Source organism: Henckelia pumila, unplaced genomic scaffold (genome assembly GCF_033568475.1).
Source record: "Henckelia pumila isolate YLH828 unplaced genomic scaffold, ASM3356847v2 CTG_461:::fragment_3, whole genome shotgun sequence".
Taxonomy (NCBI): Eukaryota; Viridiplantae; Streptophyta; class Magnoliopsida; order Lamiales; family Gesneriaceae; genus Henckelia; species Henckelia pumila.
In genome coordinates this window covers 4,358,801-4,378,982 of record NW_027331831.1, presented here as the reverse complement: position 1 = coordinate 4,378,982, position 20,182 = coordinate 4,358,801, and the positions used below count along the sequence as shown (strand labels likewise).

At 32.5% G+C, this 20,182-nt stretch overlaps 1 protein-coding gene across 6 annotated transcripts; it reads right to left on the bottom strand.

Annotated features, from left to right (window-relative positions):
• Positions 1-11,227: 11,227 nt before the first annotated feature.
• On the bottom strand, positions 11,228-17,362 carry LOC140871759 (uncharacterized). Of its 6 annotated transcripts, XM_073274448.1 has the most exons (5): positions 17,302-17,332; positions 17,195-17,218; positions 17,027-17,106; positions 12,760-14,387; positions 11,228-12,209 (listed from the first exon to the last, which is right to left on the bottom strand). In XM_073274448.1, the coding sequence occupies exons 4-5, from the start codon at positions 14,356-14,358 to the stop codon at positions 11,886-11,888; spliced, it is 1,923 nt and encodes a 640-aa protein (XP_073130549.1). In that variant the 5' UTR covers positions 14,359-14,387; positions 17,027-17,106; positions 17,195-17,218; positions 17,302-17,332; the 3' UTR covers positions 11,228-11,885. The 6 variants fall into 6 exon arrangements, with proteins under 6 accessions (XP_073130549.1, XP_073130547.1, XP_073130545.1 ...); XM_073274446.1 differs by lacking the exon at positions 17,195-17,218 and having other exon boundaries at positions 17,302-17,362; XM_073274444.1 differs by lacking the exons at positions 17,027-17,106; positions 17,195-17,218; positions 17,302-17,332 and adding an exon at positions 14,968-15,384 and having other exon boundaries at positions 12,760-14,360.
• Between the last annotated feature and the right edge of the window lie 2,820 nt (positions 17,363-20,182).

Below are 20,182 nucleotides of genomic sequence, written 5' to 3'. Positions count from 1 at the left end.
AAATACTACATAACATGTAAAAGGAGGATTAAATGTGTGGGGACCTCGGGTTGCTAATCTCATCTTAGGGCAATAAACGATTAATAAGCAATTAATCATAACCTAAAAGAATATTCAAACCAAGAGCTAAAAATTTTTTTTTTATTTTTTTTAAAATGAGCCCCTCGCTCGATCGGTAAAACTTGCCCGATCGAGCGAGCCAAAATATTCTGCTCTCGGGTCTGAACAAAAATGGCCTCGCTCGATCGGTGAAATGTTACCGATCGAGCGAGCAACAAAAAGCTCAACCTCTGTCTTGCAAAATAAGGCCTCGCTCGATCCGTCGATATTAACCGATCGAGCGGGCTCCAAAATACTGGAAATCTGCTGCATCAAAAAGGCTGTCAATTAATATACATGCATTGGCAAATAAATCCTATCTCATAAATACATCAATTCAAGAGAATATAAACTAGGATTTATCAACTAACAACATGTACAAGATCTCTGTTTTCTAACATGTTGGCATACAATACATTTCATCTACTTAAAACCCGAGTCCTCACTTGCTAAAACTGTTCTTGCTGCTATCCAAGCCAACTCTAGCTTGATCATGCCCCAACCTGATGCAATGCACACATACAAACAAAGCAACAGCCGGATAGCTCCGGTGAGAATAAATCTCAGTATAAATAGCATGCATATACATCATTTAAACATATAACTAATTCACATCTTGAATTAACATAACATGCTAGCATTTATAAACACATAATCTAAACCATAGAAGTCTCTAGGTTAATGCATAAATGCAATGCATGTGCCAAGGAATAGGCTAGTAAAGCTGATACCAATAAAGCTTGGTTCTTTGGGATCCCGAGGAATAAAATAGCTCTCAAACTACCGACACGCCCATTCGAGGCAGCATCAAGTATTTTACTCCTCTGACTTTGGTGCAACTATAGTGAGTCTTCTGGCTCTGAACATAAATCCATATTCTGTGTCATGAGTCAAGCTGACTCTAGAAATAAATCTATATTCCATGTCACCCACTACAGCTCTCCAAACGTCATCTGCACTCTAGGCGATGGCTGCCCTCTGTGCTATTAAGGCTGGAGTTCAAGATGAATGCAACATAAGCTGTATGCATTAAAAGCTATAAAACACCTTGAACACTTGCTCAATAATCAACTAAGCAAAACAAAGCAGCTAATCACATAAAGATAGCAATAAATCTGCAAGCATCTCATAAAACATGTAAAACATGTTCAATACAGCAAATAATACAAATCAGCTTACACAGGTAAACATTTACATAAATGTTCTGGGAAATTCAAGAAAATAGCTATCCTGAATAATCTATCCCATTTATGTAAACGTACACCATAACATATATAAAAACAGGCAAGTATGTGATTTTAGGCAACTCGATAAGCAAAACAATCTCGAGTTATTCTGCCCATCTTATTAATGTCTATTCATACCTGCATTTCTGATTCCAATAGCTGACACTCTGTCATCTAATTCTTGATCAACTACAAGCTGTCCAAATCTGACATCAAATTCTGCTCATTTCAATCAGTGCTACTTGAAGGTATTCTTGATTCAACTTCAAACACTTTAAGTCATTCGAACTCGAACTCATCAATTCAACTTCGATAATCTTCAAGTCAAATTTGAAATAATGTATAACATATCTAAACATCAATTTCCAATCTGAATCGATGTTTCTTTAAAGCTGATACATTTCAAATCTGACTAATACAATCGGAATTCAAACCGACGTCACAACTATTCGAATTCGATAAATCTTTCGATTCAAATATCATTATACCTTAATTCTAAATATAACCACATATTCAATTCATCCACTAAACACTTGAATATGAGCTCTAGACATATAGAATGAATAACAATTCAAAATCTTGAACCGGCGGCGTAACGGATTAAAATCGGAAATTCTAAAAGCTTAAACATCAATTAGACAATCTTATAAGTATCAGAACATCCATAATTCAGCAGCCTAATCACGTGAATTGCAGCCCTCAAAATTCAGAATTTCGATAATTCTTTCAATATTCCAAAACATGTCCAAACGACGATCTTTTCTCGATCCGTCTTAGATATACTATCGTCGTATATGCTAGAACATGTTTATACAATCAAATCTTAATTGTAACAACAACATAAAATTCAAACATGGTAGAACTTCACAAAACTTACGTCAAAACGTAGCACTCGGAGCTGTGATCGCAAATATATGCTCAATCAGAAATTCTACCGGGCGGATCAAAAGATATCGGAGTTGAAAATCAAAATTTGCTTGAAACCCTTTCTTCTCCCTTCTCTCGGTCACTTGCTGAACATTCTGAAGAATTCCTGCTGATTACACGTTTTTATTCAGCCAAGTTGCAAGGAATTTGCAGTTTGGTCCCTGCACTTTGGCCTAATTGCAATTCAGTCCCCGGACAAGCGATTTAATTCAATTTCAATTCTAAATAATTTAAGAATATTAGAATTCAAGTCTAAACTCTAAACATTCTCAAATTAAATATTCTTGGATTAAAATTAAATCATTTTGGACATTATTTCACTTTAGTCCCTGAATTGCTCAATATTTGCAAATTGGCCCTTTCTCGGATTTTATCCTCAAATTTATTCTTGATATTTATCATCTTGGAATTCACATCTTAAATTCCATAAATATCAATTGCAAATATTTTTAATCTTTTAATTTAAGAATTCCGGATATTAAAATCTTAAAATCCGAAAAATCCTCAAATTAAATATTTTTGACCCGAAATTGCAATTCCACATTTCTTAACTTCTTCAAATAAATATTTTCTCATATCCGGAATTTAAATCTTAAATCCCGTCATTAAGAACTTAATATTTACGGACCTTACATTTCCTCCCCTCTAAGGAATGATTTCCTCCTCGAAATCGCATCGATCTTACTGCTGATTCTTGTAGGCTGTGTAGCTGACTGAAGTAAAACTAACTTCAATTCTCTGAGCTATCGATACCTATTCTGATATCTTCTCTTCTATCATAGCTTAATCTTCTTTCTGATTGCTTCTGCAATCCTATCAATTCGCATTCACATATAATCACTGAGTCAACTTATATCTAAGTTGCTCTTTCTTGTGATCTAACTCTGCATCAATTACTTTGTCTTGCTTACAATTTTATCAACTTCTGTTGCATCTGAATTGAATACACATACATGTTCTAGCTGATATTCTTCAGCCAATGCATATGGATAACAATTCATCTATCTGATACTTCATGCTTGAGTATTAATCAATAAGCTAGATCAAATACTCATAGAAATCAATTCTGAAATTTCTTTCTAAATCTACTGATGCTCGATAAACAATTTTTGAATTGATCATTCTGCTCAGGTTCAAATATCTATATCTGTTGCCCATTTTCTAGCTCAGTCACTGCTGTTCTATTTCTGTTCAAAACAATATTCACATTCTCTATCATTTCTTGACTCATAGCTGGTCAAATAGCTGATAGTTCTGAAAGATCATTTCTATAGAAAGACATTTCTGTGTTTCTGATCAATCAATCATCAAAATACTGTCTTTATAGCTATTCAAGAGCTCTTACAGGAATCATAGTAATCAAGTGGCAAATAATCAATCAATTAGTACCGAATCTAGTACTCTAGTTCTGAGCATATCCTCGGAAATCTGGATAATCACATCTGATAGTCCACTAATCAGAGGATGGTATACTGAAATCTCATACAACCCAACACTCAGAACATCTGACAATCACTGCCACAATCTAGAAAACCAATCTAAAGTCTCTATCTGGACAATAGATTTCACTCATTCCTGTAATCTGATCATCTTGCTAAATGCATAACCATTATCTTTTATGGTTGTATCATATCTAATACACCATATTCTTGAATCTGTCGAAATCGACTACAATCTAAATTTGCACAATCATGACGATTCAAGTAGATTTGAACTAAAGCTGTTCGTAAAGTTGATCTTCTTTCAACTTTTATGTAACTAATCTGTTACATAACTCACTTGAGTTCTTCTTTTCTGCTTCTTTTACTGGAATTCTAATATTGGTAACGTCAATTCTGTCGTATCTGCTTTCATTTCTTTCACTAATACTTATTTCCAAGTAATACTACATGTAAATCATACATGTTTAGACAACTGAATGGATATTCATCTGTTGTCATATGCCTCTTTCAGAATCTGATATTCCATATCTAGAATATTTGGCATAATTCAACAATTAGTCACTGCGAAATTCATATGTTCTGCTCTGCTGTCTTATCTCTTATCTTAATCTTGCATTCTCAATCAATAGTGTATTGCTTGATCTAAAATCAATGTTGCTTTTATCTTTTCAAACCAATCAAGTTTAGCTTGGATCGCAACAATTCTGATCTTTTAAATATCTGTCAAGCACAAACTTACAACAAATACAGATCTGTACCCAATAAATCCATCAATTAGCTAAAACCCATAAATCTTGCTGATGGTCTGAATCTGAATTTCTATCAGTTACGAGCCAAATACTTCAAAATATACTGAATAAACACATCAAATCATCAAGAATTCTCAAATTTCCAAACAAAGGAACTCGCTCAAGGAAATTTCAGTCAAAATCAAATATTCTGAATGACAGCGAGTGAATCAAATTAGACTCTAGCAAAGAAATAAGAGTCAATCAATATCAATCGAGGTCAAAGAATACAACCTCTGCATCGATATCAAGAAATTCAAGAATCATGATTTCTATGATGTAATAGCTTCAGCAAAATTGAAGATATAGCTCAATTGTAACTGATTGTTCTGATTCTCTAATGATATGAGTTCATTTATTAATTCTGAGCTGAGAATAGTCGAATATAATCTTTTCGACATAACTTATCGTCATAGCATCATTTCGGTACTACATAATTCTTTTCTACTCAATCTGCTAGCTGTTTCTGAAGTTCTTCAGATCAAGTAATGCTCTTCTATACAAGTTGTCATAATACTTTCGTACTAGACACCACTCTAAAAAGAATTGCATTCATGTCATAGAAAAGTCGAAATAGGCTTGAACTATTTCTGTACATTCTAACCACTGACATAGCTGTCAATTCTAGGTTAATGTTGTACTAGTTCAGTATATCGACTAGACTTCTACTGACATTCTTCTACAGTCAACATGATCTAATCAGTACCGAAATAACAAAATCTTATGTCTGAAACTCATATCATACATTTCTATACATTTCTGTTGCTTTACCATTGCACAAATTTCTAGCTTAATATCCCATATCTGATATCAGTACATTCAATCTTATTTCCTCAATTCTGTATTGCATCGTCTATAACTAATCTTGCACATGCATTCCATCTACTTAAAGATAAAATCTCAGCAAATACAATAAATAAAGGCTCATCAGATATAGATTATAGCATAACAAATCACTGATCTATGAATGTATGCTATATAATCAATATACAAGTGGTTAACTAGAATTAACTCACTTACCTGTAAGATTCTTATCTGATACAACTTGAGCCGTATTTTCTGTACTTGCTTATTGCCTAAGCAATTATCTGTCATTCAACTGTTCTCTTGATCTGTTTCAGCTAGGGGACTTATGCTTATAGTTATTCATTTGCTGACGTTGCGATTGAATCAATCTTTGCTGATGTTGCCACTATTTCTTGCTGTTCTTGCTGCATAGCTATACTGCTATGGACTATCTGGTGATGATCATAATTGTGAGGCCTGAATAAGAATTCAACTCTGCCTCATACTACCGGTTCATGATTTTGTTTTGTTTTTTTTTTCTGGCTTGAAATCAACTTGTACTTCTATTCTGCAAAGTCTACTGTTCTATATTTTGTAGCATATATGGAAATAAACAATTATGTTTACTTACCTGCCAAACAATTGCAATACTTTTTATGGCTTCATCAACTTCTAGCTAAGTCCTAGAGTTGATATAAAATCAAGCTGATTCTATGTTCATCTAAATATGCTTCTCTTGAACAGCTGATCCAGCTCGTCAATTCAACCCCTTTCTAGACATAGCCTATGCTGTATCTTTCTGGTTGGTGATCAATAGCTTTGGAGTTGTTCAACTAACATACTCCTCAGTGTACTGAATTCAAATACTTACCTCAACATTGTTCTGTGCTATCTGCAATTCTGTTCTATCTGAGGTTCTTATGCTATCTGCACAACCTGTCTGATTTGATAACAGAAGCAATATATATGGCAGGGATTATAAAATACAATTACAGTTTAACATACATATAATCTCATGCTTCTGACTAGAACACATACTTGCAAAATATCATGCTTTTTCCAATAATACATGCTTGCAACGAATTCATTTATGCTAATGAATTCAAGAAATCAGGCATACATATCAGCATATAAGCATGTAATTCTTATCTCAATAAAGCAAGTAGTGTTCAATCTAATAATCATAGTCGCATACAAAGAAGAAAAAGCAAGTAAAGCATAATCATTCAATACTATAAATGCATGCGACTCAATCTACCCCGCTCAACTTATATCTTAGTCCAAGACTTTATGCTCCAAGACTTTACGCTTTGATACCACCTGTTGTGGGGACCTCGGGTTGCTAATCTCATCTTAGGGCAATAAACGATTAATAAGCAATTAATCATAGCCTAAAAGAATATTCAAACCAAGAGCTAAAAAAATTTTTTTTATTTTTTTTAAAATGAGCCCCTCGCTCGATCGGTAAAACTTGCCCGATCGAGCGAGCCAAAATATTCTGCTCTCGGGTCTGAACAAAAATGGCCTCGCTCGATCGGTGAAATGTTACCGATCGAGCGAGCAACAAAAAGCTCAACCTCTGTCTTGCAAAATAAGGCCTCGCTCGATCCGTCGATATTAACCGATCGAGCGGGCTCCAAAATACTGGAAATCTGCTGCATCAAAAAGGCTGTCAATTAATATACATGCATTGGCAAATAAATCCTATCTCATAAATACATCAATTCAAGAGAATATAAACTAGGATTTATCAACTAACAACATGTACAAGATCTCTGTTTTCTAACATGTTGGCATACAATACATTTCATCTACTTAAAACCCGAGTCCTCACTTGCTAAAACTGTTCTTGCTGCTATCCAAGCCAACTCTAGCTTGATCATGCCCCAACCTGATGCAATGCACACATACAAACAAAGCAACAGCCGGATAGCTTCGGTGAGAATAAATCTCAGTATAAATAGCATGCATATACATCATTTAAACATATAACTAATTCACATCTTGAATTAACATAACATGCTAGCATTTATAAACACATAATCTAAACCATAGAAGTCTCTAGGTTAATGCATAAATGCAATGCATGTGCCAAGGAATAGGCTAGTAAAGCTGATACCAATAAAGCTTGGTTCTTTGGGATCCCGAGGAATAAAATAGCTCTCAAACTACCGACACGCCCATTCGAGGCAGCATCAAGTATTTTACTCCTCTGACTTTGGTGCAACTATAGTGAGTCTTCTGGCTCTGAACATAAATCCATATTCTGTGTCATGAGTCAAGCTGACTCTAGAAATAAATCTATATTCCATGTCACCCACTACAGCTCTCCAAACGTCATCTGCACTCTAGGCGATGGCTGCCCTCTGTGCTATTAAGGCTGGAGTTCAAGATGAATGCAACATAAGCTGTATGCATTAAAAGCTATAAAACACCTTGAACACTTGCTCAATAATCAACTAAGCAAAACAAAGCAGCTAATCACATAAAGATAGCAATAAATCTGCAAGCATCTCATAAAACATGTAAAACATGTTCAATACAGCAAATAATACAAATCAGCTTACACAGGTAAACATTTACATAAATGTTCTGGGAAATTCAAGAAAATAGCTATCCTGAATAATCTATCCCATTTATGTAAACGTACACCATAACATATATAAAAACAGGCAAGTATGTGATTTTAGGCAACTCGATAAGCAAAACAATCTCGAGTTATTCTGCCCATCTTATTAATGTCTATTCATACCTGCATTTCTGATTCCAATAGCTGACACTCTGTCATCTAATTCTTGATCAACTACAAGCTGTCCAAATCTGACATCAAATTCTGCTCATTTCAATCAGTGCTACTTGAAGGTATTCTTGATTCAACTTCAAACACTTTAAGTCATTCGAACTCGAACTCATCAATTCAACTTCGATAATCTTCAAGTCAAATTTGAAATAATGTATAACATATCTAAACATCAATTTCCAATCTGAATCGATGTTTCTTTAAAGCTGATACATTTCAAATCTGACTAATACAATCGGAATTCAAACCGACGTCACAACTATTCGAATTCGATAAATCTTTCGATTCAAATATCATTATACCATCATTCTAAATATAACCACATATTCAATTCATCCACTAAACACTTGAATATGAGCTCTAGACATATAGAATGAATAACAATTCAAAATCTTGAACCGGCGGCGTAACGGATTAAAATCGGAAATTCTAAAAGCTTAAACATCAATTAGACAATCTTATAAGTATCAGAACATCCATAATTCAGCAGCCTAATCACGTGAATTGCAGCCCTCAAAATTCAGAATTTCGATAATTCTTTCAATATTCCAAAACATGTCCAAACGACGATCTTTTTTCGATCCGTCTTAGATATACTATCGTCGTATATGCTAGAACATGTTTATACAATCAAATCTTAATTGTAACAACAACATAAAATTCAAACATGGTAGAACTTCACAAAACTTACGTCAAAACGTAGCACTCGGAGCTGTGATCGCAAATATATGCTCAATCAGAAATTCTACCGGGCGGATCAAAAGATATCGGAGTTGAAAATCAAAATTTGCTTGAAACCCTTTCTTCTCCCTTCTCTCGGTCACTTGCTGAACATTCTGAAGAATTCCTGCTGATTACACGTTTTTATTCAACCAAGTTGCAAGGAATTTGCAGTTTGGTCCCTGCACTTTGGCCTAATTGCAATTCAGTCCTCGGACAAGCGATTTAATTCAATTTCAATTCTAAATAATTTAAGAATATTAGAATTCAAGTCTAAACTCTAAACATTCTCAAATTAAATATTCTTGGATTAAAATTAAATCATTTTGGACATTATTTCACTTTAGTCCCTGAATTGCTCAATATTTGCAAACTGGCCCTTTCTCGGATTTTATCCTCAAATTCATTCTTGATATTTATCATCTTGGAATTCACATCTTAAATTCCATAAATATCAATTGCAAATATTTTTAATCTTTTAATTTAAGAATTCCGGATATTAAAATTTTAAAATCCGAAAAATCCTCAAATTAAATATTTTTGACCCGAAATTGCAATTCCACATTTCTTAACTTCTTCAAATAAATATTTTCTCATATCCGGAATTTAAATCTTAAATCCCGTCATTAAGAACTTAGTATTTACGGACCTTACATTTGTTTCTAGTTGTACTTTTTTAAACAATAAAAATACATTTATAATCTATGAATTTGAAATCTATCTATTCAAATCGATATTTTTAACACTAATAATTGAGACTAAGTTATACATGTATTTTGTTATTCAAACAAATATATTGCCCTGTCAGTCAATCCACCGATGAAGCTCCGTCGAGTTATAAATCGAGTTTTGAATCAAGTGAACTTCAATTCAACTCTATTCCGAGTATTCATCAGAAACCTTTTAATACTTATTACTCAATTTTTTCATGATATTATTATTTAAATAATTATTTTCAATTTTTTAAAACTCAATGTCCGTTTATACGTGTGTGTGTGTATATATGTGTGAAAAATAATAAATTTTTCCCAAAAGTAATTATATACTGGAAATACTTATCGGAATTAAGTATTCAATATTCGCATTAAAATATTTGAAAACAAAAGGTAAATAAATATATAATTAAATATGAAGTCTTTTCGATTTTTTTTAAATTTTAAATTTGAATTATATTTCATTTTAAAATATACATTTTTTTAAAATATTACATAAAATATAAAATTTGTGTAAAATATTACGTTTCTAAATTTTTAGGAAGAGTATCATAATGAATTTTTGGGACATTAAATATCCTTAAATTAATATAATTTTTATGCATTTTAATATAAATATTTCTTAAAATTTTCTTTAAAAAATTAATATTTTTAATCAAAATATATTTATTCAGATGAATGACAAGAATTTTCATCTTTTGAAAAGCCTTTATTAATTTTTTAAAATGTTAATAGATAAATTATTATATGATTTTTTAAATGTATTTTTCTTTTATTTCTATAGGTACCCGTTCCAATTAACCAACATACAGTCTATCTATACATAGGGGTGTCAAAACTCAACCCAACCCGTCAATCCGACACGACCCAACCCGAAAAATATCAGGTTATGGTTGTAGGTTTTTGGGTTTAGGTCGAATCGGGTTGACCTGAAATCTAACCCAAAAAAATTAATCGGGTTTGGGTTAGGTTAGGGTCAACCCGGGTTGACCCGAAATAACCCAAAACTTTTAATTATTATTATTTTTATATAAAATTAAGATAGATTTACTACATTTTTATACGTTGTATGTTTGAAAAAAAATTATTATATATTCATATAATATATTTTCTAAATTTAATTTTTATTTTGTACAATTTTTATTTTTTAAAATATTTTTTTTTATTTTTTGTATTAAGTATACTTTAAATTTTTTATAACTAAAAGTTTAAATTTAAATTATATATAAGTTTAAATTTTGTTATTATGTGTTTTAAATTAAGTATTATTATTATTATTGTGTTTTTTGAATTTAATTTAATAATTTTGTTAAAAAAATATAAAAAAATTCGGGTTGATCAGGTTAGTCGGGTTCGGGTTCGGGTTGGGCATTTTCGGGTTGGTTCGGGTTCGGGTTGAAGAAAATAATACATTTTCTTAATAGTGCATGCATCTAAGAGGCAAAATTTATCAATATATGTGGAGTCCGCTGAAAAAAATAATGAACCTCGTATATATTGATAAATATCCACATTCAGATGTTTTTTTGAGTCAGTGCTTGTAAATACAAAAAATTGTATTATCTTTTGAATGTTATCTCAACATGCATAAAAATTCTTTGTACAATAAGTTTATGTAATAATTTTAAATAATGATTCAAATGCTTATACTTACGTCTTGTTGATTACATAAAATAACATTAAGTCCAATGGATAGACGATGAAATACTAGTGGAGTATAAAATAAAAATCACTACTTGACTGGGCCCAAAACTACATGGGTGCTTACAATATTTGACTTATTTTTGTTCATTGTACAGACAGGTTCTCAACATCGTGCAAGAAAGATCCAGGGAGCTCAATCTCGCATGTTTCAGGATACACTTTCCTGACTTGAACAAACTATGAAGTACAAAAAGAATACATGTCTTAAAGACACTAAAACTCGACCGATGATCATGAACTCGTCGGTAATTCTATCGACTAAGAAATATAAACAGTATAGTTTCTCCTTCGAAGATCATACAAAAATGTCTGGCATAGAAACTGTTTCCAACCTTCAATGTAGACCTCAGCAGTCATAGCATTCCTGATATTCCCCTCGATCAAGAATACTTGGGCGGTCTTGAGACACATCTCAAAATATGTGCGACGTATCATGTCTCATAACAAACATGGAGCATTCTTGATGTCAACTATTTTGCAGGATGCCCCGTCCCATGTGCGTACACGCATGCAAGAGCAAAAATGCAATCATTTTCCAGTTCATCACATGGTGTGTACAGTATATCAAGTACTTGGAGAGAACAGAGATTGAGAACGAATGTACAGGTGTTCATCTCTCAGAACCAATACACCATGTGTTCTTGATCTTACTCTTTTTTCAGAACGCTCCACATGCCTGTCTACACTCGGGCAATTGGAGAGAAAGGTGGATTGAGTACAAGAGATGGTACTGGTTCGCCCATCTTCTTTCTAGTTACAAATTTATCTTCCACTCCATCCATCAAATTCTTGAATTCTTCCTCAGCGAATACTCTCAGTGAGTCACTTCGCAATATTTCTTTGGTACTCTCATGTCCAACCAGACTGGAGGCATTTGACATATGCAAAATCGCAGCACAAATGGAGAATGCTTGTAATGAAGATAATTGTGCATGGAAATCAACGGCATACTTTCCATCCTCGAGTACACTCATCCTAAACGCAGGTAACTTATCTTTCCTTCCCTGTATATAGTTGAGAACTGCTAGTCAGAGAGATCAAATGAAACCTGTAGCACAAAGTCAGCTGCATAGGCTATATTCATCTTCAATAAAGTTGAGATGAATGTCATCCATTCATTTCAAGTCATTGTCTTGAATCAATCTAAAAGGTAACCACATAAATTAGTAAGAAAATCAAAAAAACCTTTAAGGGGTCGTTGGTAAAGCTACTGGTTACAAAGTTATGAGTACACACCACACACAAATGTCATGGATATCAAGACAGGGTTTTCAAGCACATCATCAGAAGTCAAACAGCGGCAGAAGTTTTTCCATTCTCCTTATTGTCTCCCCGTGCAGAAATAAAATAATTTAACTATTGGATATAATATAAGAACGAAACTCATGTATGCACAAATCACATAAAAATTCAAGGACATATTTCCATTCAAAGTTTAACTAAGATATTCTAGTATTAGGCAGCATAATATTCAAGAATCTGATGATACAACTATGGACAACCTTGGTAATATATGAAGGAAACATACAATCTTATGTTAGATGGGAAAATTACCTGAACAAAAAGTTCCATTGGATGTTGATTGTCCATAATGCCCTCACCGATCTGAAGATTTTCATTGCCAAAAATGTTGATAGGACATGCCATGTCCCAGCCACCACAATCACATCCTCCACCTAATCTCCATCTATCTAGTAATGGCAAAGGGCCAAGGCTTTCAGTACATGGCACACTGTGGTTTCCAGAAGGAATAACAACGTGCATTTTCCGGCCAGTTGAAGTGTTGGAATTCAACTCCTTTCTCTGCTCAAGATGGATTAAGTCCAACAAGTTTGGAAGTGTTTTTGTGATAATTCTATCTCCACTATTGAATTTCAAACTCTCTCTCTTCTCTAATGGCATTTGCATAACTACTGCTGCAATTTCAAGTTCTGGACCTAAATTTGCTGATGCTCGAGCACTGTCGCAGGGTTCATCAGAAATTGATTGTGCTCTATCATCATGGGAATGACTAGAATTATCTTGAGCGGAAATACTTTTTCTTGGACGGGAAACATCGGCCAAAACAAAATCTGTCACCATAGACTCATTGTGCGCCCCAGTGCCTTTTATTTCTGTATGTAGATAACATGAAACATGCATTTGCCCACATATGGAGGATCCTCTATTGCTTTCTTTTAGGCCCCATCCACTAGCATTACTCTTTCTTTTACCATGGATTGAATGGAACGTGTAGACCCAATTTGAAGAATTTTCCACTTTACTCATCTTTGCCATGTAAACTTCTTGTGGAGACTTCACTGAAAACTTAAAAAACGGCACCCCATGTTTATTTTCCAACTTGAGAAGACCATTCAGGTGAGCTGGAGATAACTGTGGAACTGAAATGTGGTTCTCCTTCATTTCAAATTTACAGCTGAATTCTTTGTGATTTGGCTCGTTTGTACCACAAATTGTAGGTTCATGACTCGAGTCAAGCATTCTGATTCTTGTTTCCCGTTCTGTATCATTTGCAGAACTTAAGGGACTCTTATGCAACTTGGATTTAACAAATGGATCAAACATCTTTTTGACAGTAGTAAACCTAGCCCTTGGACCATTGGTGTTTGAGCCATCACCAGTTGATTGAGGTGGCAAAGGGGGAAAAGAAGAAGTTAAGAAATCCCGAGAGTTGAACTCTGTCTGGGATTTGCAAACCGAAGAGGTACTTTGTTCCGAGAGAGACACAAATGAAGCTCTATTCTGCTCCAATAATGAGCTATCCTTGTCATCTGAACTACATAATGCATCAATAATACTGAATGAGATCGAAGATTCACTTCCTCGAGAAAACTCGATTTTTTGCCTCCCATCAACCACATCTGTTTTCTTCAGCAGCCTCACATCTTTCGAACTTTGATAGACCGAACCCCGCTTTAACAATTCATGACCTTCATGTTTGAGTCTCATAGATGTTCCGTCTCTACACGACGTACTACGGTAGTGATTTAATCTTATCTCGGATAAGTCTTCCTCGAGGATCGGTTTACGATCATCACGTTTCGGCTTTACACTTGACTTTCTATTTGAAACTCTCAAACGCGTCCTAGGAGCGTCAAGCACAGTTGTTGGACTTCCATCCACACTGCAATACTTGTCAAAATCCAACTCCATTGCTATTTACTCTTGTTTCATCTACACATCTAACACCAAGAAAAGAAAATGTAATTGTTAAAGTTTCAATAACTCCTACACTCAATTGAACATAAATGGAAGTGCGTATATAGAACAAGAATATATTTGTCAATCACATAATTCAAAAGGACCATGTGTTTCCAAGAATATCGAAACAAGGGATAGAAAGATTTTGATTCGGGAGACAAGGACTTCTGCTGAAGTTAAGTTTCTATATAAATTACACAAGCAATTAATTGTACTTACTGTTGGAGGAAAGACCAGCTAAGGCCTTTAAAAATACAAACTGGAAAATATAATTTAATGAAATTCACAACCATATATCCATTTATCTACCACACTCGAAAACAGGATTCTAAATTCCAACTTCATTTACATGTCTTTTCCTTGAAAATGCACACAATGCCCATAAAATTCTTGCGCCAATTAATTATAATATTCAATAGAAACAACCAAAAAAAAACCAATTTGTGTGCCATAAAAATCGAAACTTTCCAACAGAGAAGCAACCTAAGACACTGCTAAAAATACTGACTGCGTGATAATTAGCAAAGCCAACATTTTTATGCATTCCAAGCAAAGTAAAACACAATTTCCACACAAAACAGTCATACCCCACTTCAGATCTCAGAGGAGTGAAGCCAAAGCAAACCCCCCAAAAACAGCCAGCAAAAGCAATCACTTTTCCCCTACCTCCCAAGAACTCCCATCTCACAATCAGATTCACCAGAACAAGAAAAAGCTCAACAAATTTGAACCACCGAAAAGATAAACAAAAACATCACCCACAATTTCTCCAAGAATGAAGAAGAGCAATGCAATGTGGTTAGCCAAAAAGAGAGAATTTTGAGCCCAACCCACAAACAGTAGAAAGCTAATCATATGTATGTATCCACAAAAGACAACATGCATGCCTCAATTTCTCTCTTTTTTGTTGCTTGGAGTGGGGTAGGCTGGGCTGGATGTGAACACCAAATATCACTCTAGTTTAAATGACAATGTAGAATGGAGAGTGACAGAGCTGCCAAGCCTCTGTGGAGTGTCCAAATATTTTAAAAAAAACAAAGCCAGTTACTTTGACTGGTCAGTCTTTAAATGCTTTGGTTGTTAAAATTATTTAGTGATATCCATTGATACCAATGTTAACTAGTATGATAATATTAATTAAAGATATCGACTCTATCCGGTTCATATTTTATTCTATGTTATTTGTTTATCTTCATCTTTCTAAGATTCGATTTATCGACATATTTTGTATATGATATATTTATGGATAAATTATATTACATGGTTTTATGTCATAGCTAGAGCCTAGATTGGACATAAAAACTTAAATTACTTTTAATCATTGCTTTGTTTTTCCAAATGTGCATTGAGTGTGTGTGTGTGTTTTTACCATCTTTTAAGGTCACTTTAGATGGAGGAGGCTTCAAGCTTAGTAGCTCCGTGAAAAGACGAAAACACCCTTTTCAACATCGTGCTATTGTTTTTAACGAGGGGCTTTCTCGGGAATATCTGTCTCTAACCGGGGGTTTTTTGGGGAATATACGTGTTAGCAGCTGAGGGAGGACTTTCATATTGTTATTAAAGAGAGAATCCACTGCAGATATTAATTTAAACTTTTGTTATTGGGAACTGCGTTATTTTAGTGTTTTTTTAATTTTAATAATATATAATAATTAATTACCTCTTGGCTAGCTTTTGCCACTAAATTAATAAGTAATAATATAAAATAATAATTCGATCAAAAAATAATATAAAATAATAATCATAAATTTTTTTGTTGGGTCTGTTCAAGGGGAAAAAACCAAAATTTATATAATTTTTAACATTAAAGCAGCATCACATACACGCGATGTGCGTGTAAACTAATAAATTTTTTTAAAAAATCTAATAAAATTATTTATATGTTAAATGAATTTTTAATAAAATTATATAAATATAAACCCGAATCTGATTTTCGGATGAACTTATCCCAATTCTTGTATAAATGTACTCTCCAAAAAATGTAAGATAATTCATAATAATGATAATAAAAAAAACACACACACAATGAAATTGACAAAATAAACTCATATAATATTGACAAATTAAGCAAGCAGAAAAAGCTCTTGTCAAATAGCAAACAATCCAAATTTCACGGGTAAGTTTCACTCTCTTCGAAAATCAAGAGTTAATTACGATATATCCTGAATGTTAGATTTTCAATGAGTCGATATTAATCCAAAGTATTAAAAAAATTTACTAAATAGTTTCGATTAGGAAATTAATTAAGATGATTTACCAGATAATTCTCTAGTCTTTATTTATCCATTTGAGGATATATGAAATCTGACACAATACTTACTCATAAAATTTGAATAAAAAGAACCAATAAATTTATTTCATGTCAAGAACAATTCACAACTCATTCTCTAGCAGATATATTAAATTATTAATCATCACCACATTAATCAAAAAATAATAAAACTCATATATAATTTTGGGCAACCTATGAATAGAGAACGGGGGAGATCGATGCTACCATATGAGCATTGTCAATGTGCTAGATCTAACGACTCATTCTGCTACTGACAAGTTCATAACATCTCATTTGCATAAAAAGATGATCGTTGGAGAATGAAGCAAAAATAAATAAGTATCACACCTGATCAGCTTGCAATTTTGTTGTTTCGAGCAGACCAGTCCTCTGTGTAACTTATGCTTGTTGTTGCTTCACAAGCTTCTCTGATATTAAACCATCGAGATTTCAACAATTAAAAAACTCGGTTTACAAAATTCAATGAACGATTTGATATGGTGAATCAAAACATACACAAAATTCGAAAATCCCTGCTTGCTGTAAAAAATTTGAAGAGATATTTAGTATGTCAAAAAAAATCATAAAAAATTGCAAACTATAATTTTATTTCATCTACGTACCTTTTCAATGAGAAGGAGACTGTTGAATTATGGTGATGAAGAATTAGAAATGGAAGAAAACTGATGGGCAAAATGAAACGTGATCGAAATAAAATACAAGAAAAAGATTCGGAGTGTGCAAATTATATATTTGTAATTAAGGTGGTCTTATAAAATCTTTGGGACAATTTGAAGGCAGGAGCAAACATATATGGAATCGAATTTTGGTGTGTTAATGACGTACAAAAACAGTTAGTATTTCTTGATAAGTTTAATTAATAGTCATAGATGTATGTGAATATGTATAGATTTTATACTAAATATATTTTGATTCGTATATCTAATTATTATATGTTAGAAATAAGAATTATTCTGTCGCTACAGTTAATCATAATATTACCAAAAATAAAAAACCGTGTTAATCTCATAGGCATCAAATTTAACTAATAGTATTTAAAGGTTTTTTTTTTAAAGGCAATATTAATTAAATTTTTATATGTTCAAGGATTGATAAATGCTATCTACTCTCTATAACGGCGGAATTTAATCCATTGTATTTGAATTTTGTAGGTAGGAAATATTAATATGAGAAATTATTTTTTTGTCCCATTTTTCTTCTTGTTATTTTGGTTCTCAATGTTGTCAAATTTCATTTTTAATCTTTTATTTTTGCGGCTTTAGTCATTTTTTTTTCATCAGTGTCACTGTCACATAAGCATTCCTCATGAAAAATAACTAAAATTGAAAAAAAAAATAAACGAAAAATGATTGATTAAACTAAAATTTGATAACATAAAAGACAAATCGCAGAATGACAAAATTACAGTAAAACAAATATATTTTTCTGTAATTTACGTCCCATCATGTCAAATTATTTACATTTTGAATTAAATATATTCATTGATGAGCGTTTTTAACTTTTGTTTGGATGGATGGATTTCAAATCTATCGATTTCGATTATAATTTTATTATACAATACAATAATAAATTAAATCTTAAATTATACAACTTAGCTATCTACAAATTAGTAGTTCAAAATATAATGAAGATCAAATGATATTATTATTGAATGAACTTGAATTCATCATAATTAATACAAAATATTATATAACAGTAAGATGTGGATTTTAAGTTTATAGTCTTACTTTTATCAATAACAAAAAATCACTTGCATTCATAAATTCAAAATCCATCAATTCAAACGTAACATTTCATTATCTTGTTCGAAGATTTTCGTTGATACTATTTTTTATCATAGCTAGTTTATATATATATATATATATATATATATATATATATATATATATGTTTACAAACCATCAAAATTGACGGTAATTATATAACAACTAATAATTTTGAGTTAATGCTAACAGTATCTCATCTATGCAAAATCAAATGCCTTTTATTTATTTTATGTATAATTTGTTAGTTCAACGTTGATAAAGATAATATAATGACTTGAGTCATGTTATATGTATAATGAAAATTACATACACGGTTACACGGTTACACGGTTACACGTTATTTTTGAAATTATAAAATTATTCAAATAAATTTTATTCTAAAAACATACATGTGCAATAGTTTCTAATATAAAAAATAACGTATAACCGTGTGTAATCTTTATTGTACATATATCATTTTAAAAAAAAACTTTCATATGATTGAAAAATGTGCATTTAATTCTTGGCCAAAATCTTGTTGTCCAATTTAGTGTCGTTTAATGGATCAACCATATGTACATCAATATACTTACCGTTAGGATAGGTTGGTAGAATGATGAATCATTTTTATCCTAACCAAAAGAAAAAAAAAATGGAAAATGGAAAAAGGAAATAATGGATCATTTGATTTTAACATGCGGAATTATAAAAAAAAAAATAGAATAATTAATCTCTTAGCTAAACATAACATTCATTAAATATGACACTGACTCACACCCTCTTTGCCATAATATACCGGGACCATCTTCTCAAACTCACGTTTAATCCAACATCACATGATCCCTAAAATATTTTAAAATTTTATTAATATCTATCGATCGAGCCTAATTTATCTCGGTCATAATCGACTTTTATCCGTTTTCACTTTACAAAAATGAGTAAACTTATATTTACAATTTTACAAATCTTCTTGTTTTTTTTATCAAAAACAATGTTTACGACTTGGTTTAATAGTTAAACCAATACACAATATATCATATACACCCCAAAAAAATAAATAATAAAGAAATTGAAAGATGCATGTGATTGGTCTTAAAGGGGTGGCGGCAGGTCAACCAGTCAAATATCAAACTGGTCGCCCTTTTCCATTTGTTTGCTTTCCCATCATATACCCTGGGATGGAGATAGGCATATATTAATATATATTCTCTAGGACTCCATTATTTATCTTTGTCCACAATAAATTTGCAATATTTTGATGGAACTAAGAGGTCAATCGGTGATAAGAAATAAAGAAACAAAAACATTTCAAAGAAATATCAAAAGCCAACATAAGGCTTTTCCTGCCTCAAAGCATAACCAAATTCCAAGGGTTTATTCGAGGATCCGACCCTTCGGATAGTACCACGAGAGTTGATCCATAGCATGAATGAGTCACACGTGTTTTTTCACGGATTCTTCGACCCTGCAAAGGGGTAGCCATGATTGGTCAATTTTCAATTTTGATGTGGGGTCCACATCAAAATTGTGGGCTCCACATCAAAATTAGCCAATCATCGCCAAGAAACACAGAGGGCACACCCTCTGTAGGATCGACATTCCCTTCTCTCACATATTCCAATATATAATATATATATATATATATATATATATATATATATGTGGCTCATTCATGGTCGTTGGTTCGGCCTTGGGGCACTATCTTTAAAGGTAGTATCAAACAAACCTAGGCAAAATA